This window comes from Podarcis raffonei, chromosome 8, assembly GCF_027172205.1.
Source record: "Podarcis raffonei isolate rPodRaf1 chromosome 8, rPodRaf1.pri, whole genome shotgun sequence".
Classification (NCBI taxonomy): Eukaryota; Metazoa; Chordata; class Lepidosauria; order Squamata; family Lacertidae; genus Podarcis; species Podarcis raffonei.
Genome location: NC_070609.1, coordinates 795,596 through 815,032, shown reverse-complemented (window position 1 = coordinate 815,032; position 19,437 = coordinate 795,596). Strand labels below are relative to the sequence as shown.

The 19,437-nt window shown below is 49.7% G+C and overlaps 1 protein-coding gene across 9 annotated transcripts in view; it reads right to left on the bottom strand.

Moving 5' to 3' along the window:
• Positions 1-2,424: 2,424 nt before the first annotated feature.
• Positions 2,425-19,437, bottom strand: part of LOC128420150 (zinc finger protein 420-like) — an 85,192-nt gene continuing 68,179 nt past the window's right edge. For 7 of the 9 annotated variants that reach the window (XM_053401643.1, XM_053401645.1, XM_053401644.1 and 4 more), the window contains 2 exons: positions 18,788-18,914; positions 2,425-6,185 (listed from right to left, as the gene is read on the bottom strand). In XM_053401643.1, coding sequence (XP_053257618.1) covers positions 4,003-6,185; positions 18,788-18,914 — 2,310 coding nt within the window. In that variant the 3' untranslated portion in view covers positions 2,425-4,002. Of the gene's footprint in view, positions 6,186-18,787; positions 18,915-19,239; positions 19,323-19,437 lie in introns of all 9 variants that reach the window. The other 2 variants (XM_053401640.1, XM_053401642.1) reach the window with 1 other exon arrangement.

Sequence of the window (19,437 nt, the reverse complement as noted above, 5' to 3'; positions counted from 1 at the left end):
TCTGGGAAAAGGAAGACACCGGCACCTCTCTTCCATCCGGAAGTTGGTGCCCTAGTACAGCACCGACACCATAGGGTGAGGTGTGGCATTCCAGCACCACCGGCAACCTCTCGTCAAAGTGCGCCAGGACTGAGTTCAAGACGAGCAGATCTTTGACTGCTTGGAACGCAGCCTCATGGCACTGCCCCCACACCCACGGGGCCCGCTTATCTAACAGTCTGTCTAGGGGCTCTGCTACTGCTGCCTTGTGGGGTAAGAAGGCATGGTAAAAGTTCAATAGTCCCAAGAAGGCTTGGAGTTCCGCCTTACCCTTAGGTGCAGGGGCGTTGCAAATAGCCCTCATCTTGTCCCCGGTCAGGTGGACTCTGTCTACATCTACTGTAAATCCTAGAAAAACCACCTGTTGAACTCCTAGCAGACACTTTTCCTGCTTCACCTTGAGGCTGGCCATCTGGAAACAGTGCAGGACGGTGCAGAGTGTGTCCCCAAACACCCCCAGCGTGGCCGCGGTGAGCAACACATTATCGAAGAAGAGTGTGACGCTGGGAATTCCTTTGAGGAGAGAGTCCATTAGATTTTGGAATATGCCTGGGGCTACGCAGACACTAAATTTCAGTCACTTGACACGGAACGCACCCCCGTGCGTTACAATCGTCTGTGCCTCCGCAGTGGCCTCGTCCAGTGACGACTGCTGATAGGCCTGGGCCAGGGCCAGCTTGCCAAAATTCTTAGACCCTGCCAGGGTGGCGAGGACATGGCTGACCATTGACACCAGGTATGCATGAGCCGTAAGGGCCTTCTTTATGGTACATTTGTAGTCTGCAGAGATGTGGACTGATCCATTGGGCTTGACGGGTGTGATGATTGGGGTTTCTCAGGGGGCATTAGGCACGGGCTAGAGCACTCCTTGCTCCACAAGCCAGTCTAATTCCTCGTCAATGCGGGGCTTTGAGGGTGAACGGGACCTGGTGGGCCTTGAACCTGATGGGTCGTATGGCGGGGTCTAGTTGTAGGCCAGCGGGGGGGCAGTATATCATCCCAATGCCCCATCGAAAACCTCTGGAAACTCTTTGCACATGGCGTCCACTTCCACATGGGAGCTGGTGCAGTTTACCCCAGTGATGGCTAGCCCCAGTGGCCCAAACCACGCCAACCCCAGTAAGCTAACGTAGCACCCCTTGACCACGATCAAGTCCAACCGCCACTTCCGCCCTCGACATTGTACATTGAAGGTTCCCACCCCCATCGTGGGGACCTTGCATTTGTGGAAGTCTCCCGGAGGGTGAATGGGGCTGGCCAAACTTGGAGCCGCCACTGGGACACAATTTCCTTAATGTCCATGCCAAAATTATGGACAGGGTTGAGCCTGTATCAAGCTCCAGACGGCACAGGGCTGCCTCTATCTGTGCCTCGATGCAAATTTTGTCCGCATTCGAATGAGGCAACTGGTATACCTGACAGTCTGTGGTCTTCGTCGAGTTGCCTTGGTGTGTCAGACCACGGGGCCTGGGACTCTTGGGTCGGCCATCTGGTTCGAGGTGTCGGGCAGGGCAGGCACGGCACACCCGGGCGATGTGTCCCACTTTTCTGCATTGTTGGCATTCTGCGTTGCGGAAATGGCAAGTCCTCTGCTCGTGGCTCTCCCTGCAAGTTGCGCAGTTCCCGTTTTCCGGACGAGGCTGTCATGGTGGGCGTGCAGCTTATGTGCGCTGCTGCACTCAGTGCACGTCCTCCCGGTCGTTGGTTGGGACGACATGTTTGACTGGAATCCTTGCGCTGACCTCTCGGCAGCTTCAGTTGCTAAAGCCTCCTCTAGGGCAGCCTGGAACGTCAGGTCCTTCTTGGCGTAGAGGCGCCACTGCAGCTTCTCGTCCCTCAGGCCGCCCACAAGGCTGTCGCCGAGCATGTTCTCCAGCTTTGTGACGTTGCAGAGCCTGGCAGCCTAGCAGAGGGAGGTCACATACCCGGTTATGGTTTCTCCAGAGACCTGCCGCTTTGCCTAGAAGGCATTTCGACACGCTACCCCCGAGGGTTGTTGCGAGAAGTGCCCCTTCAGCCGTTCTATTATCGTGTCATAGGGAACGGTCGCAATATTTGTGGGAATGAGGAGGGCTCGGGCGATCTTAAACGTTTCTTCTCCACAGATGCTGAAGAAGGTTGCCCTCTTCTTGGCTGTGTCTCATGACGTCCTTTGCCTCCAGGAGGAACGGGAAGCGGGTGGCGTATTCTTCCCAGTCTCCTGAGGCTGGGCTGAACGGCATGAAGCGGTTGTCTGTCGCCATTCTGGGTCCTTGGGTCCTGGAGCTGTAGCCTGGATGCGCAGTGCAATGCTGTGCTGCCTGGGGCGGCTGTATGCGGTGCTTGGCAGACAGCTCAGCAGGATCCCACCTTCATCGCCAGTGAAATATATTCGGAGTCCTGTAGTGATTTCATGCTCTTTATTGAAGCTTGTAAAACAGTGATTTAATTGCCCCCCAAACCTCAGGCTTTTGTATACATTAATTACACAATTAGTCCTGTCTGACTGGCTGATTCTGCTTCCCTCCTGGAGCCTGATTGGTCTTTTCCTGCAAGTCAATCAGTTGTTGCATTCTAGGAACCTACTTGCCTGTTGTTCTAGGATCCAAGCTTAGAACATAACATTCTCCTTCCTCTGTGCCCCCAATTCTTAAATTGGCTTTATTTCAAAACAGGGTGGGGGGTAGAGATGGCTTAGTCTTCCAAACAACCCTTTATCCATTAGTTAGTAGACAAGCTTCCCAGTGGAAGGAGAGGAAAGCAGACCTCTGAGCCCAGCCTGGCCCCCCACCAAATTCTGCCTGCATGCCTTGAGGCCCCAAGATGGGCGGAGGAAGGCCTGGGGGGCAGCTGCTGGCTGGGACTTTGATTGGGGCGGGGTGGGGGCACAGGGAAAGAAGACTCTGAATATAGGAAGACCGGCCAGGGGGTTTCACTGGGGGAATTTATTCACATTGGTTTTCTACCCAAAAGCCACCACCCCCGGCTGTGAGGAGAGTGGCGCCTCCTCCATGAATTCCTCTTCCACTCCCAGCCACTCCGCTCAAACCTTTGCTAAAATCCTGCTCTCCTCCCTCCTCTCCGTCTCAGAGGCTGGGCTTTCTGTCTCATCTCAAGAACCGCCAAAGCGCCCGCAATTGCCTCTTATCTCCCACCCAAACCGTCCACATCAATCCTAAGCGTCTCCTGTTCTGTTTTCCATTTTTTGTCTTCTTTTCCAGCTTTTCAGACTTCACCTCCCTTCCTTTCATGGAGACATCTAGTGCTTCTGTTTCCTTTGTCAGTGTCTCTACTTTAGTGGTCAAATTTGTCTCCATTTCATTATTTTTATCAATTCGGGCTAATAGCTTCTCCAAATTTAACACAGGCCTGGTGTAAACTGTTTTTGAACTGCCATATTCAAAATCTCCCTCTCCCTTGTTCTCAAAGCAACCTATTTTCCAACAGCACCTTATCAGTTTGTCAAGGTCACAGAATAACTCTTTCCCAAGAGATCCTGTTTCCTGCATTTTTCCAGCCCTCCCTCTTCCTTCCAGCCTGATACCCAACACACATAAGATGTTTAACATAAAATCCAATTTCTCAAATTAAGATTCGAATTAAACAAATAAACCAAATAATTACTTTAAGAGAGGAACCATAAAACAGAAAAAAGAAAGAATGTGTCCAAGAGGACCTAGCAATTTAGGTGTCCAGATAAGAGTGGTTGTCTTGCAGGAATCCAATTCTCTTTAAGTGGCTCAGAGTAGAAGAAATATTTTCCTTCAAAGAGAAACAAACTTGTCGAAGCCTGTCTTGATTTTAGCGTTTTCAGCTAGCTCTAAGTCCTTTTAAGAGCTACAACTGTATTTTTTTAGAGAACTTGAAAAATGAGACTTTCATAAATCCCTCCGATCACACTCTTGGCATTGATATGATTCCTCCCCTGTATGTATTCTTTGATGAAATGAGATTTCCTTTTTGACTAAAGCTCTTTCCACATTCCTAACACTGATATGATTCCTCGACTGTGTGTAATTTTTGATGGGCAGTGAGACCTACTTTCCTGGTGAAGCTCTTTCCACATTCCAGGCACTGAAAGGGGTTTTCTCCTGTATGAATTCTTTGATGGGAAGTGAAACTTATTTTCCAGGTGAAGCTCTTTCCACATTCCAAGCACTTAAAGGGTTTCTTCCCTGTATGAATCCTTTGATGGGAAGTGAGATTTTCTTTCCAGGTGAAGCTCTTTCCACATTCCAAGCACTTAAAGGGTTTCTCCCCTGTATGAATTCTTTGATGGGAAGTGAGTGTGGAGCTGTTAATGAATCTCTTTCCACATTCCAGGCACTGAAAGGGGTTTTCTCCTGTATGAATTCTTTGATGGGAAGTAAGACTTTCTTTCCTGGTGAAGCTCCTTCCACATTCCATGCACTGATAGGGTTTCTCCCCTGTATGAATTCTACGATGGGAAGTCAGACTGTAGCTGTGACTGAAGCTCTTTCCACATTCCATGCACTGATAGGGTTTCTCCCCTGTATGAATCCTTTGATGGGAAGTGAGATGGGCCCTCAGATTGAAGCTCTTTCCACATTCCACGCACTGATAGGGTTTCTCCCTTGTATGAATTCTACAATGGGAAGTGAGAGTATAGCTGTGACTGAAGCTCTTTCCACATTCCAAGCACTGATACGGTTTCTCGCCTGTATGATTTCTCTGATGGACAGTTAGACTTTCTTTCCAGGTGAAGCTTTTTCCACATTCCAAGCACTGATACGGTTTCTCCCCTGTATGAATTCTTTGATGAACAGTTAGATATTCTTTCCTGGTGAAGCTCTTTCCACATTGCACACACTGATAGGGTTCGTCCCCTGTATGAATTCTTTGATGGGAAGTGAAATGGGTACTCCGAGTGAAGCTCTTTCCACATTCCAGGCACTGAAAGGGGTTTTCTCCTGTATGAATTCTACGATGGGAAGTAAGATTGTGGCTGTGACTGAAGCTCTTTCCACACTCCAAGCAGTGATATGGTTTCTCCCCTGTATGAATTCTTTGATGTGCAGTGAGATGGGAGCTCTGGCTGAAACTATTTCCACATTCCACACACTGACAGGGTTTCTCCCCTGTATGAATTCTTTGATGGGAAGTGAAACTGGTTTTTTGACTGAAGCTCTTTCCACATTCCACGCACTGATAGGGTTTCTCCCCTGTATGGATCCTTTGATGAGAAGTGAGATGGGCACTCCGAGTGAAGCTCTTTCCACAATCCAAGCACTGATAGGGTTTCTCCCCTGTATGAATCCTTTGATGAGAAGTGAGCTTGGCCCTCTGATTGAAGCTCTTTCCACATTCCAAGCACTGATAGGGTTTCTCCCCTGTATGAATTCTTTGATGGGAAGTGAAACTGCTTTTTTGACGGAAGCTCTTTCCACATTCCAAGCACTGATAGGGTTTCTCCCCTGTATGAATTCTTTGATGGGAAGTAAAACTGCTTTTTTGCCTGAAGCTCTTTCCACATTCCAAGCACTGATAGGGTTTCTCCCCTGTATGGATCCTTTGATGAGAAGTGAGATGGGCACTCCGAGTTAAGCTCTTTCCACATTCCAAGCACTGATAGGGTTTCTCCCCTGTATGAATCCTTTGATGGGAAGTGAGCTTGGCCCTGTGATTGAAGCTCTTTCCACATTCCAAGCACTGATAGGGTTTCTCCCCTGTATGAATCCTTTGATGGGAAGTGAGCTTAGCCCTCTGACTGAAGCTCTTTCCACACTCTAAGCAGTGATATGGTTTCTCCCCTGTATGAATTCTTTGATGTGCAGTGAGATGGGAGCTGTGACTGAAGCTCTTTCCACATTCCACACAGTGATAAGGTTTCTCTCCTGTATGAATCCTACGATGGGTAGTGAGATTGTGACTGTGACTGAAGCTCTTTCCACACTCCAAGCAGCGATAGGGTTTCTCTTTTGTATGAATTCTTTGATGGGCAGCCAAACTCTGTTTCCAGGTGAAGCTTTTTCCACATTCCAAGCACTGATAGGGTTTCTTCTCAAGCGGATTTCTTTGATGGGAAGTGGAATGGGAGCTCTGACTGAAGCTCTCTCCACCGTCTGAATCCTGATATGGCTCCTCCACTGTGTGGATTTCGTTGCGGTCTCCCTTGTTCTTCATTTCCAATTCATCACCACCTGAAACTAAGAGGCCAATGGATTAGAGTCTCGGAAGAAGTGCACTCCCAAATTATGGAACAATGCTCATTAATGCTTGGGACAGGGGAAGAACTGAAGGGAGTTAGATGTTATAATGTTCCTTTTGTTTTGTAAAAATGTCTGGTTTCGTATACAAATCAAGTTGAATATTAGATGTTTTCTCTCTCAAGTTTTTAAAAGTACAGCTTAACCTGGTACTTTCATTTTGTTCAAATTTAAATATGGATCTGTACTATATTCATAAATAAAATGTGCTTTTATTGAAAAAGGTGGCCAATGCGGGAAAGTTCCCTGTTAAAATTAAGATATATTCAATATGCTAAGTTGTTCAGTATGCAGTAAAAAATCTAAACAAATTTTAAGAGCTGGAGAAATATTTGGGAACATTGACTCTGGACTGACTTGGTCATAGTCAGCTGCCTTGTGGTGGGCGATGTAAGAGTAGGGGAATAAAAATGGCAAACGTGAACTTCTTGTCATGTGACGAAGACACATGAGAGTATAAGCATCAAAGCAGGCTGGGAAGTGCTGGGACTGCACAATCATTTTGGTCTACTAAAGTTATTCAGGCCTAACTGCTAACTGTTGAGTCACTCTGACATGTGACTTAGCAGCCATTTTCTCTGTGTGTTCTCTGAAAGATTTCAGTCAGAGTCAGTCTGCCTCAGTTGTGAGCAGAGTCAGTATGGAATCTCAGTCAACCTGTTTGGAACCATGTTGTTTATCAAGAAGTTTATTTTAACTCAGTAAAGCTCTTATTCTTTAAAACTCTGCGTTATTAATTTATGTTTCGTGTCAGGTCATGGGGCCCAGTGTTTTATGGATGGCCAATTGCTAAAGCTGGAGAATCAGGGTGATGTTGGTGAGGACCTCAAAGGGACTGAAGGTCCAGTGGTGAGGCCGTGTACCAAAGAAGCAGACCCGGTGCAGCAAGGAGCAGAAGCCACGTCAGCTCAGAAACCTGCGCAGTTTATTAATCTTGGCAACACTGCCCAGATGGAACATCTGAATGGTAAGAACTACCTGACTTGGGCTCTCAAGCTTGAACTGGTTCTAAAATGTGATAGACTTTGGTACTGTGTGGAAACTGGTTTGAATCCACAACCCTCTGAGCAGGAACGTGAAGAGGATGATAGAGCCTGAGCGCACATTTTGTTGGCTCTAGACGAACCACAGGTCCTGCACATTGCAGAACTGGACTCTGCCAAACAATATTTGGATCGTCTACGTCAGATACACCTGTCTGACAGTGCTGGTTCAATAATTGGACTAACTAGGAGACTGTATAGAACAGTGCTGCCTGAAGGCAGATGTTTAACTACACACCTCCAGACTTTGCGCATGTTATTCGTCCAGTTGCAAAGGAGTGGTAAAAGATTTCCAGACCTGGATCAAGTCTATATCCTGCTATCCAGTCTCCCACCAAGCTTTAATATTGTGATAGCCTCTCTTGAAAGCATGAGGCAAGAAGATTTATCGATGGCGTATGTAACAGCCCGTCTACAGGAGGAATCTGAAAAGCGCGTGGAAAAGCTGAGTGAGAAGGCAGACCAGAGGAGTTTGCGTCGCCCTGCTATCCAGAAACCCAGATTCTCAGGAGGAGATGGGACCGAAGAATGCTCCACGGATCGTGCCATGTTGGCAAAGAAATGCTATCAGTGTGGCAAACTCGGGCACATGAAGAAAGATTGCCACGTGAAAAAACCCAGGAAAAGCGAGCGATCCCTGTGAGACAGAAAATCGGATGCATTTTGTCTCATCTGCCGCAAGAAAAGAAAAGAAAAATTCTCCAGACAGCTACATTTTGGACTCTGGCTCTGCCAGAATCATAATGAGCAGCCCTGACTGCTTTACAACACTCAGCAATTTGCCAAAAGGCAAGGAAAGCATTTGTCTTGCTGATGGGCGGCATTGCCCAATCTCAGGTATAGGTACGTGTTATTTGCCATGCCTAGATGCAGAACTGAGGGATGTATTGTTTGTTGAAGAACTAGAATTTTCTTTATTGTCAATTTCATGCCTTACAAATGTTGGTTTTGAATTTATATTTGTGGGTGATGAGTGTTTTATTAAGAAGCAGGGCAAGGAAATTGCTTCTACAAAAATGGTGGATGGTTTGTACCCTTTACAGCACTCTCCGCCAAGTGATGGGGTCACAGAGAGACCTAAAGCTGGAAAAAATGATGTATTGATAACTGAACTATGTCAGCAAAACTCTAATTGCCCGCATAAAAACTGCATCCATGCTTTGCATAGAAAAATGGGGCATGCAAGTTTCAAATATCTGGAGAACATGCAAAAAATATGTCAAGATTTAAATGTTAACCAGTGTAGCACATACCTTGATTGTGCTATTTGCAAGCAAGCAAAATCAAAGTTGCAACCAATACCAGGTAGAAGTGATAGAATTTCTACACTTGCTTTGCAACTTGTTCATTCTGACTTAATTGGTCCTTTTCCAAAGAGTGAGGGAGGATCTAGATATGGCCTAGAAGAAGAAGAGTTTGGATTTGATATCCCGCTTTATCACTACCCGAAGGAGTCTCAGAGCGGCTCACATTCTCCTTTCCCTTCCTCCCCCACAACATACACTCTGTGAGGTGAGTGGGGCTGAGAGACTTCAGAAAAGTGTGACTGGCCCAAGGTCACCCAGCAGCTGCATGTGGAGGAGCAGAGACACGAACCCGATTCCCCAGATTACGAGTCTATTGCTCTTAACCACTACACCACACTGGCTCTCAATTATTGTGGATGATAAAACAAGGTATTCATGGCTATATCTATTGAGAAACAAATCAGAATGTGCAGATGCTTTTAAGTCCTGGAAGGTATGGGCAGAAAGATGTTTTCAAAGGCCAGTTATTCAACTCCAAACCGACCGAGGAGGCGAATATTTAAGTAATCATTTCCAGGCATGGCTTAAACGCCATGGAATAACGCATCGTCTCACATGTCCAAATAGTCCCTGGAAAAATGGAATTGCAGAGAGACGTGTGGGTGTCATGCAAATTGTAAAGGACAGCTTGTTAACTGATGCTGGATTGCAAAATGATGCAAAGCTCTGGGGAAAAGCTCTCCTGACTGCCAATTTTTTAGTGAACCGTACTTGCACTACTGCCACGGGTGATATTCCCTACAGAATGCTTTTTGGGAAGGAACCGGATTACACAGGTTTACATGTGTGGGGGACTTGGGCTTCTGTTCATATCCCCAAGTCTCTGAGACGCAAAGGTTAGCCTAAAACCAGAGTGCTACGTTTCATTGGCTATCAGGGCTATTCTAGCAGGTCTTATCGTTTTGCTTTGGGATGTGGCCAAGTAGTCATTTCACAAAATGCTGAATTTGCTGAACAGGATAGGTGAGAACAGGTTCATGCCAATCCTAGTATTTTAATTCCTCTCTCAGGACAGCCACAGGAGCCTCTCAGGCAGCCAGCTGCTGAGGAAAGGATAGGAAGTGGGGAAAATTTGCCCTCAGGCACTGACACTTTGCAAAGTGCCACAAGCAGTGAATCAGAGGAACAACAAAATGATGAGTTGGAGGAGCAACAAGAGAAGGAAAGCCCAGTGGTTATTCCTAGAAGGTCCACATGGACTACCAAGGGTGTCAGGGAACTGCCATCGGAGCCTAGAGTGGAGGTAAGGCTCCCTAACGATGCAGGAGAAGGGACCAGCAGGGAGAGAGAGCAAACTTCCTTTGAGGAAGGAAATAGGAGGGACACCAGGAAGCAAGGTGGGACTGCAGAGAGAGGGCTCCAAGACTCTTCCACAGAGACCAGCGGGGAGAGCCCAGGACCTCCGTTGGGCACGCCCACTCTGCGCAGGAGACTTCCGCGCAGGGAGGCTAGGAGGAGACTTGGGGTCAAGGAGTTTTTATGTTGGAAGAAGTTCAGAAAATGCCCACTGACGGATTCTGCCAGCGACTGACACAGCCATGGAGAAAGGGCTGTCCAGCCAGGGAAAGGTTTAGCCAGGCAACGTTGCCTAGAGCTGTAGCACCCTTTACGCACGAGCAACCCCAATTCCCTTTACAGCAATCCATCAGTCCTTGACGTTGCTTGTGCACAAAGACAAGACAGGCAGCATCATGAGTCAAACCGGAGGAGCAGGCGCCGGAGAGGGAGCAGCGGCAGCGCCAAATCTGGAGGAGAGAAACCGAGATTTGGAACAGCAGGTGGCTCTGTTAGCGGCGCGGCTAGATGAAAGGAGGACTCAGGATGCCCAGGGGAAGCCCACCCCCATCGCAAGGAAGGTACCAGGACTGGTGCACAAGTTTGGGGGAGACCCCAGGGATTATAATGCATTCAGGACTGAGGTACAGTACGCGCTGGAACTGCAGTATGATGACTTTGCGGAGGATGGGGTGAGGGTCGCTTATGTTATCGGGCATCTTCAAGACGCTGCCAGGGAATGGATCCGGCCATTAATGGCAACGCAGAATGCTGCCCTAAAGGACCTTAGGAAATTTTTTGGCGCCATGGACGCCATGTTCTCAAGTGGAGTGGAGCAGAGTGTGGTTCGCAGGGAACTGATGGCGTGCAAGCAAGGGGGCCAGTCAGTTAGAGAGTACTGGTCGCGTTTTGCCATAGACTTGGGTGGGAACTGGGCTCGGAACCAGTGCAAATGTTGTTTGAGGAAGGCTTATCCCCCTCAGTGAAGGACGAACTCTCCCGTGCGCCCCGCCCTCAATCGATGGATCAGCTGACTAAGGCTGTACTTGCGATTGGAGCGCGCCAAGAAGCGCGCGCTTTAGAGAAGCGGGAGGGGAGAGGAGAGCGTTGGCATGACAACCGCATTCCTGAAATACCGGACCAACCTTCCCAGCCAGTGGAACCAATGGAGATTGGGGGAGCGCGCGCGCGCGCGCGCGGGGTTTCAAACTCCAGCGAAGTTCGAAAGAAGGAGGGAAAGGAGGGGAAAACAGCCAAGAAGTGTTTCCTCTGCCAACAGCCAGGACATTTTGCCAGGGTCTGCCCTCAAAGGAAAGCATGGCAAGGAATGGTGGGGGCTGCTGGCTGTGAGGAGGGGGGAGAGGAGGAGCAGTGAAAAGCCAACGCTTGGCTGCCGATCAGCGGGCACAGCAGCCAGGCCAGCAACCAGTAAAAGTGCCCAAGCCAGACCCCCCCCAAGCAGCCATAGCCTTAGAGGTGGTGCTAGAACTCCCCAATGGGCACCCAATCAAGGTTAAAGCACTGCTGGATTCAGGTAGTTCCTGTAATTTTTTCAGCAAGGATTTCGCCCTGGAGCACCAGCTGTACCTCCTGCCTCTAGACTGTCCCTTACAAGTAACGACCATTGATGGCAGAGAACTCTTGGGAGGGGAAGTGACGCACCAGACTCCCCCCATGAGAATGAGGGTTTCCAGACACACAGAGACCATTGCCTTTCACGTAGCCACACTGGCAGGACCACCCATCATACTGGGAATGAGCTGGTTGGCACTACATGATCCAGTAGTGGCATGGCACCAGCGGACAGTTTCTTTTGGGTCAGCTCACTGCTTGGAACACTGTCACGGTGGGGAAACCCCGAGGATGGCTGTAGCCAGGGTGGCAGGGATGGCGGTGGGGGAAAAGGGGAAGGTACCGCCACAATACGCTGACCTGCAGGATGTCTTCAGCGAGAAGGAAGCGGATAAACTACCCCCCCATAGACCCTTCGACTGTCAAATCAACCTACTCCCAGGGGCTCAGCTACCAGTGGGTAAACTGTATGCCATGTCGGACAGGGAGATGCAGGAGTTGCGGGAGTTTATTGACAAGAACCTGAAAAGAGGTTTCATAAGAGAATCAAGGGCGGTGGGAGGCAGTCCGGTGTTCTTTGTGGACAAAAAAGACACCAAACAGCCCAGATTGGTCGTAGATTTTAGGGCCTTGAACCTTGTATCGGAACCAGTGACCTTCCCAATGCCCGGGATTGACGATATTTTAACCAGGGTGAGGAAGGGGAAAATTTTTACTAAGCTGGACCTTCGGGGTGCGTACAATTTGATTAGGATGAGGGAGGGGGATGAATGGAAAACCACCATGTTCACCCCTCTGGGGGCCTTTGAATACCTCGTTATGCCTTTTGGATTACAATCAGGCTCCGCCTGTTTTCAATCTTTCATGCACCACGTGTTGGGATCCCTGCTGTACAAGAATTGCGTGGCCTTTTTAGATGACGTGTTAATCTATTCGGACAACGAGGAGCAGCATGTCAGAGACGTCCAGGAAGTGCTAAAGAGGCTACAGGAACATCAGTTGTGGGTCAAACTGGAGAAGTGCCAGTTCCACGCCCGAGAGGTCGAGTTCCTGGGATACAGGTTGTCGGACAAGGGCCTAGCTATGGACCCAGGCAAGGTGCAGGCGGTGCTGAAATGGAAGACCCCCAAGACCCGGAAGGACGTACAGAGGTTCCTGGGGTTTGGGAACTTCTACCGGAAGTTCATCAAGAACTTCGCCCACTTGACAGCGCCCATCACAGATTGCCTCAGTAGCAAAAAGAAATTCGTCTGGACGGAAGATGCACAGCAGGCCTTTGAAAGGCTGAAGAAGGCCTTCGCTTCGGAAGAGCAGCTCTTGCACGTGGATCTGCAGAAGCCAATGAGGCTGGAGACAGACGCGTCAGACCGAGCCGTAGGGGCGGTGCTACTCCAGCTGGGAGACCAGTCCAGCTGGAGACCGTGCGCGTTCTTTTCGAGGAAGCTGAGCAAGTCGGAGCAAAACTACACGGTCTATGACCGGGAACTGCTTGCAATTTATGAAGCCTTTCGACGCGGGAGACATTTGTTAATAGGGGCGCAGCACAAGATCCAGGTGTGCATGGACCATAAGAACCTCGAATACTGGAGGACTGCACGAGTACTCAACCAGCGACAGGTGCGATGGGCTCAGGAGTTCTCCAAGTTTTTCTTTGAGATTCGGTACGTGCCGGGAGAGAAAAACGTCAGAGCAGACACCCTCTCCCGGAAGCCGGAGTATATGGAAGGAGAAGGACCACCAGAAGCCCGACATGTGATCCCCGAGAACCGATGGGTGTGTGTGGGAGTATTAGTAGAGAGACGAGAACTAGCCGGGCTGACGAAGGACGACGAGTTCGCCCAAACCAAGATCAGGGAACTCAGGAGCAAGGGGGAAAACCATGGGGGTTTTGAGGAGAAAGAAGGGGTACTGTATTACAGGGGAGCACTGTACGTACCAGGGGATGACTTGAGGAGAAGGGTGCTCAAACGGCTCCATGATAACCCGACGGTGGGGCAGTTTGGTCAACACAAAACCATGTTGCTGGTCACCAGGCAGTTCTGGTGGCCAAGGGTGAGGGAAGATGTACGGGAGTACGTACGAGGGTGCGACTGCTGCCAGCGAGCAAAGGGGGAGAGGGCGGCGCCCGCGGGGTTACTAGAACCCTTACCCACACCGGGAAGACCATGGGAGGTGGTATCCATAGATTTTATGACCGATTTGCCCAAGTCAAGGGGTAAAACAGCCGTCATGGTGGTTGTCGACCTGTTAACAAAAATGTGCCACTTTATCGCTTGCTCACATGCGGTGACAGCAGAGGAAACTGCCAGGCTGTTTGTGGAGCACATCTTCAGGCTGCATGGCGCCCCCTTGAGGGTTTTGTCCGGCCAAGGGAAGCAATTTACTTCCAGGTTCTGGAGGAAGCTCATGAGCTTGCTGCAAGTCGAGGTAAGCTTCTCAACGGCCAGACACCCGGAGACCAACGGGCAAGCGGAAAGAGTGAACAGTATACTCCAACAATACCTACGCTGCTATGTCAGCGAGAGACAGAACGATTGGGTGGAGAAACTAGCGTTGGCCGAATTTGCGTACAATAATGCGGAACATGTGTCCATGGGAATGAGCCCGTTCATGGCCAATCATGGGTGTCACCCCAGGGCCTTCCCAGGGGGAGGGGAGGAGAGGTGGAGTGTACCGGCAGTGGAGCAGTTTGTGCAAGAAATGGAGGCCTTACACCAACAACTTAAGATGAACTTGGAACGGGCCAAGGAAGTGTATAAGAGGCAAGCCGACAAACACCGTAGGGAAGGAGAAACCATACGGGTAGGGGACCGGGTGTGGTTGTCAACCCAAGGGTTACCGTTCAAGGGGGATTGCAAGAAGTTGTGGCCAAGGCGGCTGGGACCTTTCGAGGTGACACAGCAGGTTAATCCCGTGGCCTTTAGACTCAAGTTGCCGACCAGCATGAAACTATACCCGGTGTTCCATAGATCCCTACTCTCTCCGTACAGGGAGGGACTGGAACTGCCGGGGCGAGAGAGAGAGGTCCCCACTCACCCACACGTAGAGGAGAGGGAATTCAGTAGTCAAGCCATGGAAATACTCGATTCAAGATGGCGAGGGGGACAAGTGGAGTATTTGGTGGCTTGGGAGGGGGAACCAGAATCGGAAAACATGTGGGTTCCTGCGGAAAACATCAGGGATGAGTATCTCCGGGGGGAGTTTCACGGCAGGTTCCCAAGGAAGCCCAAACCCACATCGAGGTTCTAGGAGGAGCAATTTGGCACCACAGATGAGGAAGAAGATTTTATGGGGTTTCCGGCCTCCGAAGAGGAGGGAGGAGAGGTATCCGGGGGAGAGGAATCGGACTGGGAAGAGTACCCTGTGCGAAGAGATAGCAGCAGGTGGAGAGCAATGTTTGAATCTTCGGAGGAGGGAGATAGCTCCTTCCGGGGATTCCCCGCATCACCGTCAGGGGAAAGGGAGGAATTTAGGCCAAAGGAACGGAACGGAGGTGAGGGGGGTCCTGGAGGGGAGGTGGATGTCAGGGAACTGCCATCGGAGCCTAGAGTGGAGGTAAGGCTCCCTAACGATGCAGGAGAAGGGACCAGCAGGGAGAGAGAGCAAGCTTCCTTTGAGGAAGGAAATAGGAGGGACACCAGGAAGCAAGGGGGGACTGCGGAGAGAGGGCTCCAAGACTCTTCCACAGAGACCAGCGGGGAGAGCCCAGGACCTCCGTTGGGCACGCCCACTCTGCGCAGGAGACTTCCGCGCAGGGAGGCTAGGAGGAGACTTGGGGTCAAGGAGTTTTTATGTTGGAAGAAGTTCAGAAAACGCCCACTGATGGATTCTGCCAGCGACTGACACAGCCATGGAGAAAGGGCTGTCCAGCCAGGGAAAGGTTTAGCCAGGCAACGTTGCCTAGAGCTGTAGCACCCTTTACGCACGAGCAACCCCAATTCCCTTTACAAAGGGTATTCCCCCGATAAATTGACTTTTGGCACAACAAAAGTGTGTCATGTTAATTGTACACAGTCACAGGACTTTGCTCAAGTTCTGAAACTACCTTCTAAGGAACAAACGCAGTGGTTTGATGCCATGAAAGTGTTACGATATAGAAGCAATGCAGCTGCAAACTGGTAGCTTGAAAACAAAACATGATGGAATGTTGGGACTGTTCCGTGGGAAACAGAGGGACAGTCAGTTCACAGGGCAATGCACCGGAATTAGCTCAGAGTGTAATATGAGCTCTTTCTCTTGCTCTTGTACAGGAAGTACAGGAGGTTTTTGTCTCTGGACTGCTGGAGCTTGAAGAGAGCAGTCATGTTTTCTGTTATGCTTCAAAGACAGAAATAAAAGCATGTAAAAACGTTTCTGTCTATCTCCTTTTCCCTGCCAGGAGAGCAGGAGGGAGGGGGTGTGTTCTTCTCACGCTGAGAAGAATCGCCTATCGCGACCTAGCCTGGATCTTGCTGGGAATGCAGCCAGGGAGGTCAACAGGAGACCAAGCCGGGTGCCTGGGAGTGTTGCCAGTTGCTCCCTAGATAGGCTTGATTTCCGACAGAAAGAAGAGTTGGGATCATTCAAAGAAAATAAGGTTTACAAACTAGCCAAATTGCCACCAGGTGAAAAGTTACTTTTTCATGTTTATACTTCTGCTCTCTAGGTCTTTGGGGGAGTGTCATGTGACAAAGACACATGTGAGCAGAAGCAGCAAAGCAGGCTGGGAAGTGCTGGGACTGCACAATCATTTGGGCCTACTAAAGTTATTCAGGCCTAACTGCTAACTGTTGAGTCACTCTGACATGTGACTTAGCAGCCATTTTCTCTGTGTGTTCTCTGAAAGATTTCAGTCAGAGTCAGTCTGCCTCAGTTGTGAGCAGAGTCAGTATGGAATCTCAGTCAAACTGTTTGGAACCATGTTGTTTATCAAGAAGTTTATTTTAACTCAGTAAAGCTCTTATTCTTTAAAACTCCGCATTATTAATTTAGGCTGCGCGTCACTTCTATGTGCTGAAAAACACTTTTCATATATTGAACAAATGTGTGTAGCAGCTGCCAAATTTAAATTTCTTTAGTGGCTAAAAATTTAATGATGATGTGCATCACCTTAAACCAATTTGGATGTTTTCTAAAATTCTCGACATCACAGAATGCAGCAGAAACTTCTCATATCAGCATTAGTATCATTATTCAAGTTTCCTTACAGTTGTACCGCAGGTTACATACGCTTCAGGTTACAGACTCCGCTAACCTAGAAATAGTACCTCAGATTAAGAACTTTGCTTCAGGATGAGAACAGAAATCGTGCTCTGGCAGCGCAGCGGCAGCAGGCGGCCCCATGAGCTAAAGTGGTGCTTCACGTTAAGAACAGTTTCAGGTTAAGAACGGACCTACGGAACGAATTAAGTTCTTAACCCGAAGTACCACCGTACTTAAACGTTACATTACTGTGAGAAGTTACAGGGGACGAGGCAGTGGGCCTTCTTGATAGGGGCACCCACCCTGTGGAACGCCCTCCCATCAGATGTCAAGGAAATAACCATGCAACTTTTAGAGGACTTCTGAAGGCACCTCTGTATAGGGAAGTTTTTAATGTTTGATGCTTTATTATGTTTTTTCTATTTGTTGGCTGGGGCCACCCAGTCAGATGGGCAGGGTAAAAATAATAAAATTATCATTATTGTTACTACAAGGTTCACTGCCTGAGATTCAAAAAGCCTGGCTCTTTTCTGGGATGAAGTTTGTTTGGTTCAGTCATGGAATCTGTGCCATCTCCAATGTCAAGCGACTCTTTGGTCAACCAGAGAGAGCCAGAAGGAAGAACAAAAGCAGGAAACTTGACTGAAGCTACTTCAACATCCCACATCACTCTGAATCCTACATTTAAGAAGGCCTGGGCAGTTCAGACAGCCTGATTGTGGTTTTAAACGGCAAAACTGAAAGAAGAATATTCACAGGGAAAACAATCAATAGCCATCCATCCAAGGTTTGCTGTGGGAGTGTTAACATCCCAGGTGCTGTGGGTGGCGCTGTTGAACCCCATCAAAATATCAGAGGTTCATCATCTAGAGCAGGGGTGTCAAACTCAAATTCATCGGGGGCCGCATCAGCAGTTTGGTCACCCTCAAAGGGCCGGTTGTATCTGTAGGACTATGTGTCCACTCTTTATTATCTCCCCACCCCAACCCATGTACAGTGGATCTAGCAACCTCATCCATAAAGTGCTAGCAAGGTGATACCACTGTTCTGCAGTATTATATTTTTTGTTTGCATAGTCCTACAATGTGTTTTTAATCTTATAAAGCAAAAGTGTACACTCAGCATCTCTTAAACCAACCCGCTTTTAATTGTAACCTGAGCATGCACCATGTTGCTGAAGAATACACATAATGCACAGGTGGTATCAGTCCAGCAATTTCCTACAAAGCCTCAGCAAATTGGAAACATAGGTGAAGGACGAACGAGAAACTGGCCAGTATTGCCCCCATGGACCTGCAGAGCACCTTCACTTATAGCCAGTTATGGCCATGTAAATCCGAGTTGCTAAATGGGAGATTAAAAGGGCACTCCGAGGAGCTTCCAATTTAGCAAAAAGACACCCTCCTTTCTGCAATTGCGTTCCGCCAAAGGACAAAATGAACCTGCCCATTTTGCCGGGCACAGGGAACTTCAGCCCACCCCGCGTCTCTCGGATCCATTGGGATCGGGTACTTCATCCACCCGCAAGGGAGCTGGCCAAGGCAGAAGCAAGGCGCTCCCCGCCGCCCCGGCCAAGAGAGGCTTCCCCAGCCCTTGCAACCGGTCAGGCGGCGGCAGTGGCTGACCCACTCGCGGCTCCCCAAGGTCACTTGCCCGCCGCCGGTCCCGAAAAAAGGAAAGCTAAGCGGGTCTGCCAGCCCTGCCTCCTAAGAACCAAACCCGCTGCCCCTCTGTTCCGCTTTTGGTCTCTTCCGGGAGAAGCGGGAGGCGGAAATGCGGCTCCTCACCAAGGCTCGCGCGCGTACTCCTCCATCTTGGCTCCCAGCTTCCGTACCTAACGCGCTCGCTCAGCCGGCTGCCGGCATGCGAGTCACGTGGGCCCCCACACCTCCGCTTCCCCGCGAGACTCCTCTGAGCGCAGCCATTGGTCGCCCGGCTTCCAGGAGCCAAGCCAATAGGAATGAGGAGAAGGGGGGAAAGAGAGCGACACACTGTAGGGAAAAAAAAGCGAGAATAAAAGGTGAAGGCTGGCGGCGGCTACACGGGCCACATGACGAGGTCTGGTGGGCCGGATTTGGCCCGCGGGCCTTGTGTTTGACACCCATGATCTAGAGAGATGTCTTGAATTACAAAACAGATAGGATGATCCAATAGGGAGCCTTACCAAGAGAGTCCAAGATCCCACGATTCTCCTCCATGACTTCCTTATGGAGAGCTCTCTGGTCAGGATCCAGCAACGCCCACTCCTCATCAGTGAAATGGACAGCTACATCTTCAAAGCACACTGGACCCTAACAGAACAGGGAAAAGGCTGTCCTCTTAGAGAACATTCACTTGGCTCTGTTGTTTTCTACAGCGGCCGGACCCCTCTCTGCCTTCCTCATCCCTCTCTCCTGCTGCAGCTTCTGCCTCGGAGTCTGGGCTGCTCTCTGCCACAGACTCCCTCTGCTCCCTCAGCCCTCTTCCCTCTCCAGCTTCAGACACCTCCTCCTCCTCCTCCTCCTCCTCCCAGTCGGCTCCCTCTTCTCTGGCTCCTCCCACCATTCCTCTGCATCCAACTGTGTCCAGCCAGTCTGCATCCCAGCGCTCCTTCCCCACAAGGCTCCTTCCCCCTACCTGATCTGGGTCCACAGCTGCTGCCTCCCCTCCACCACCATGAAAAGATGAAGGAGCAGGTCTTGGTGGCATCATTCCGTCACCTGGGAGAGACAAAGGTAAGTGGAAACCGTGAGCGCCTGCTTCTCTCAGAGGTGAAACAGTGCATCTCTAAGTGCAGATGGGGCTTGTCCAAGTCTCCCCTGCTAGCTTCCGGTT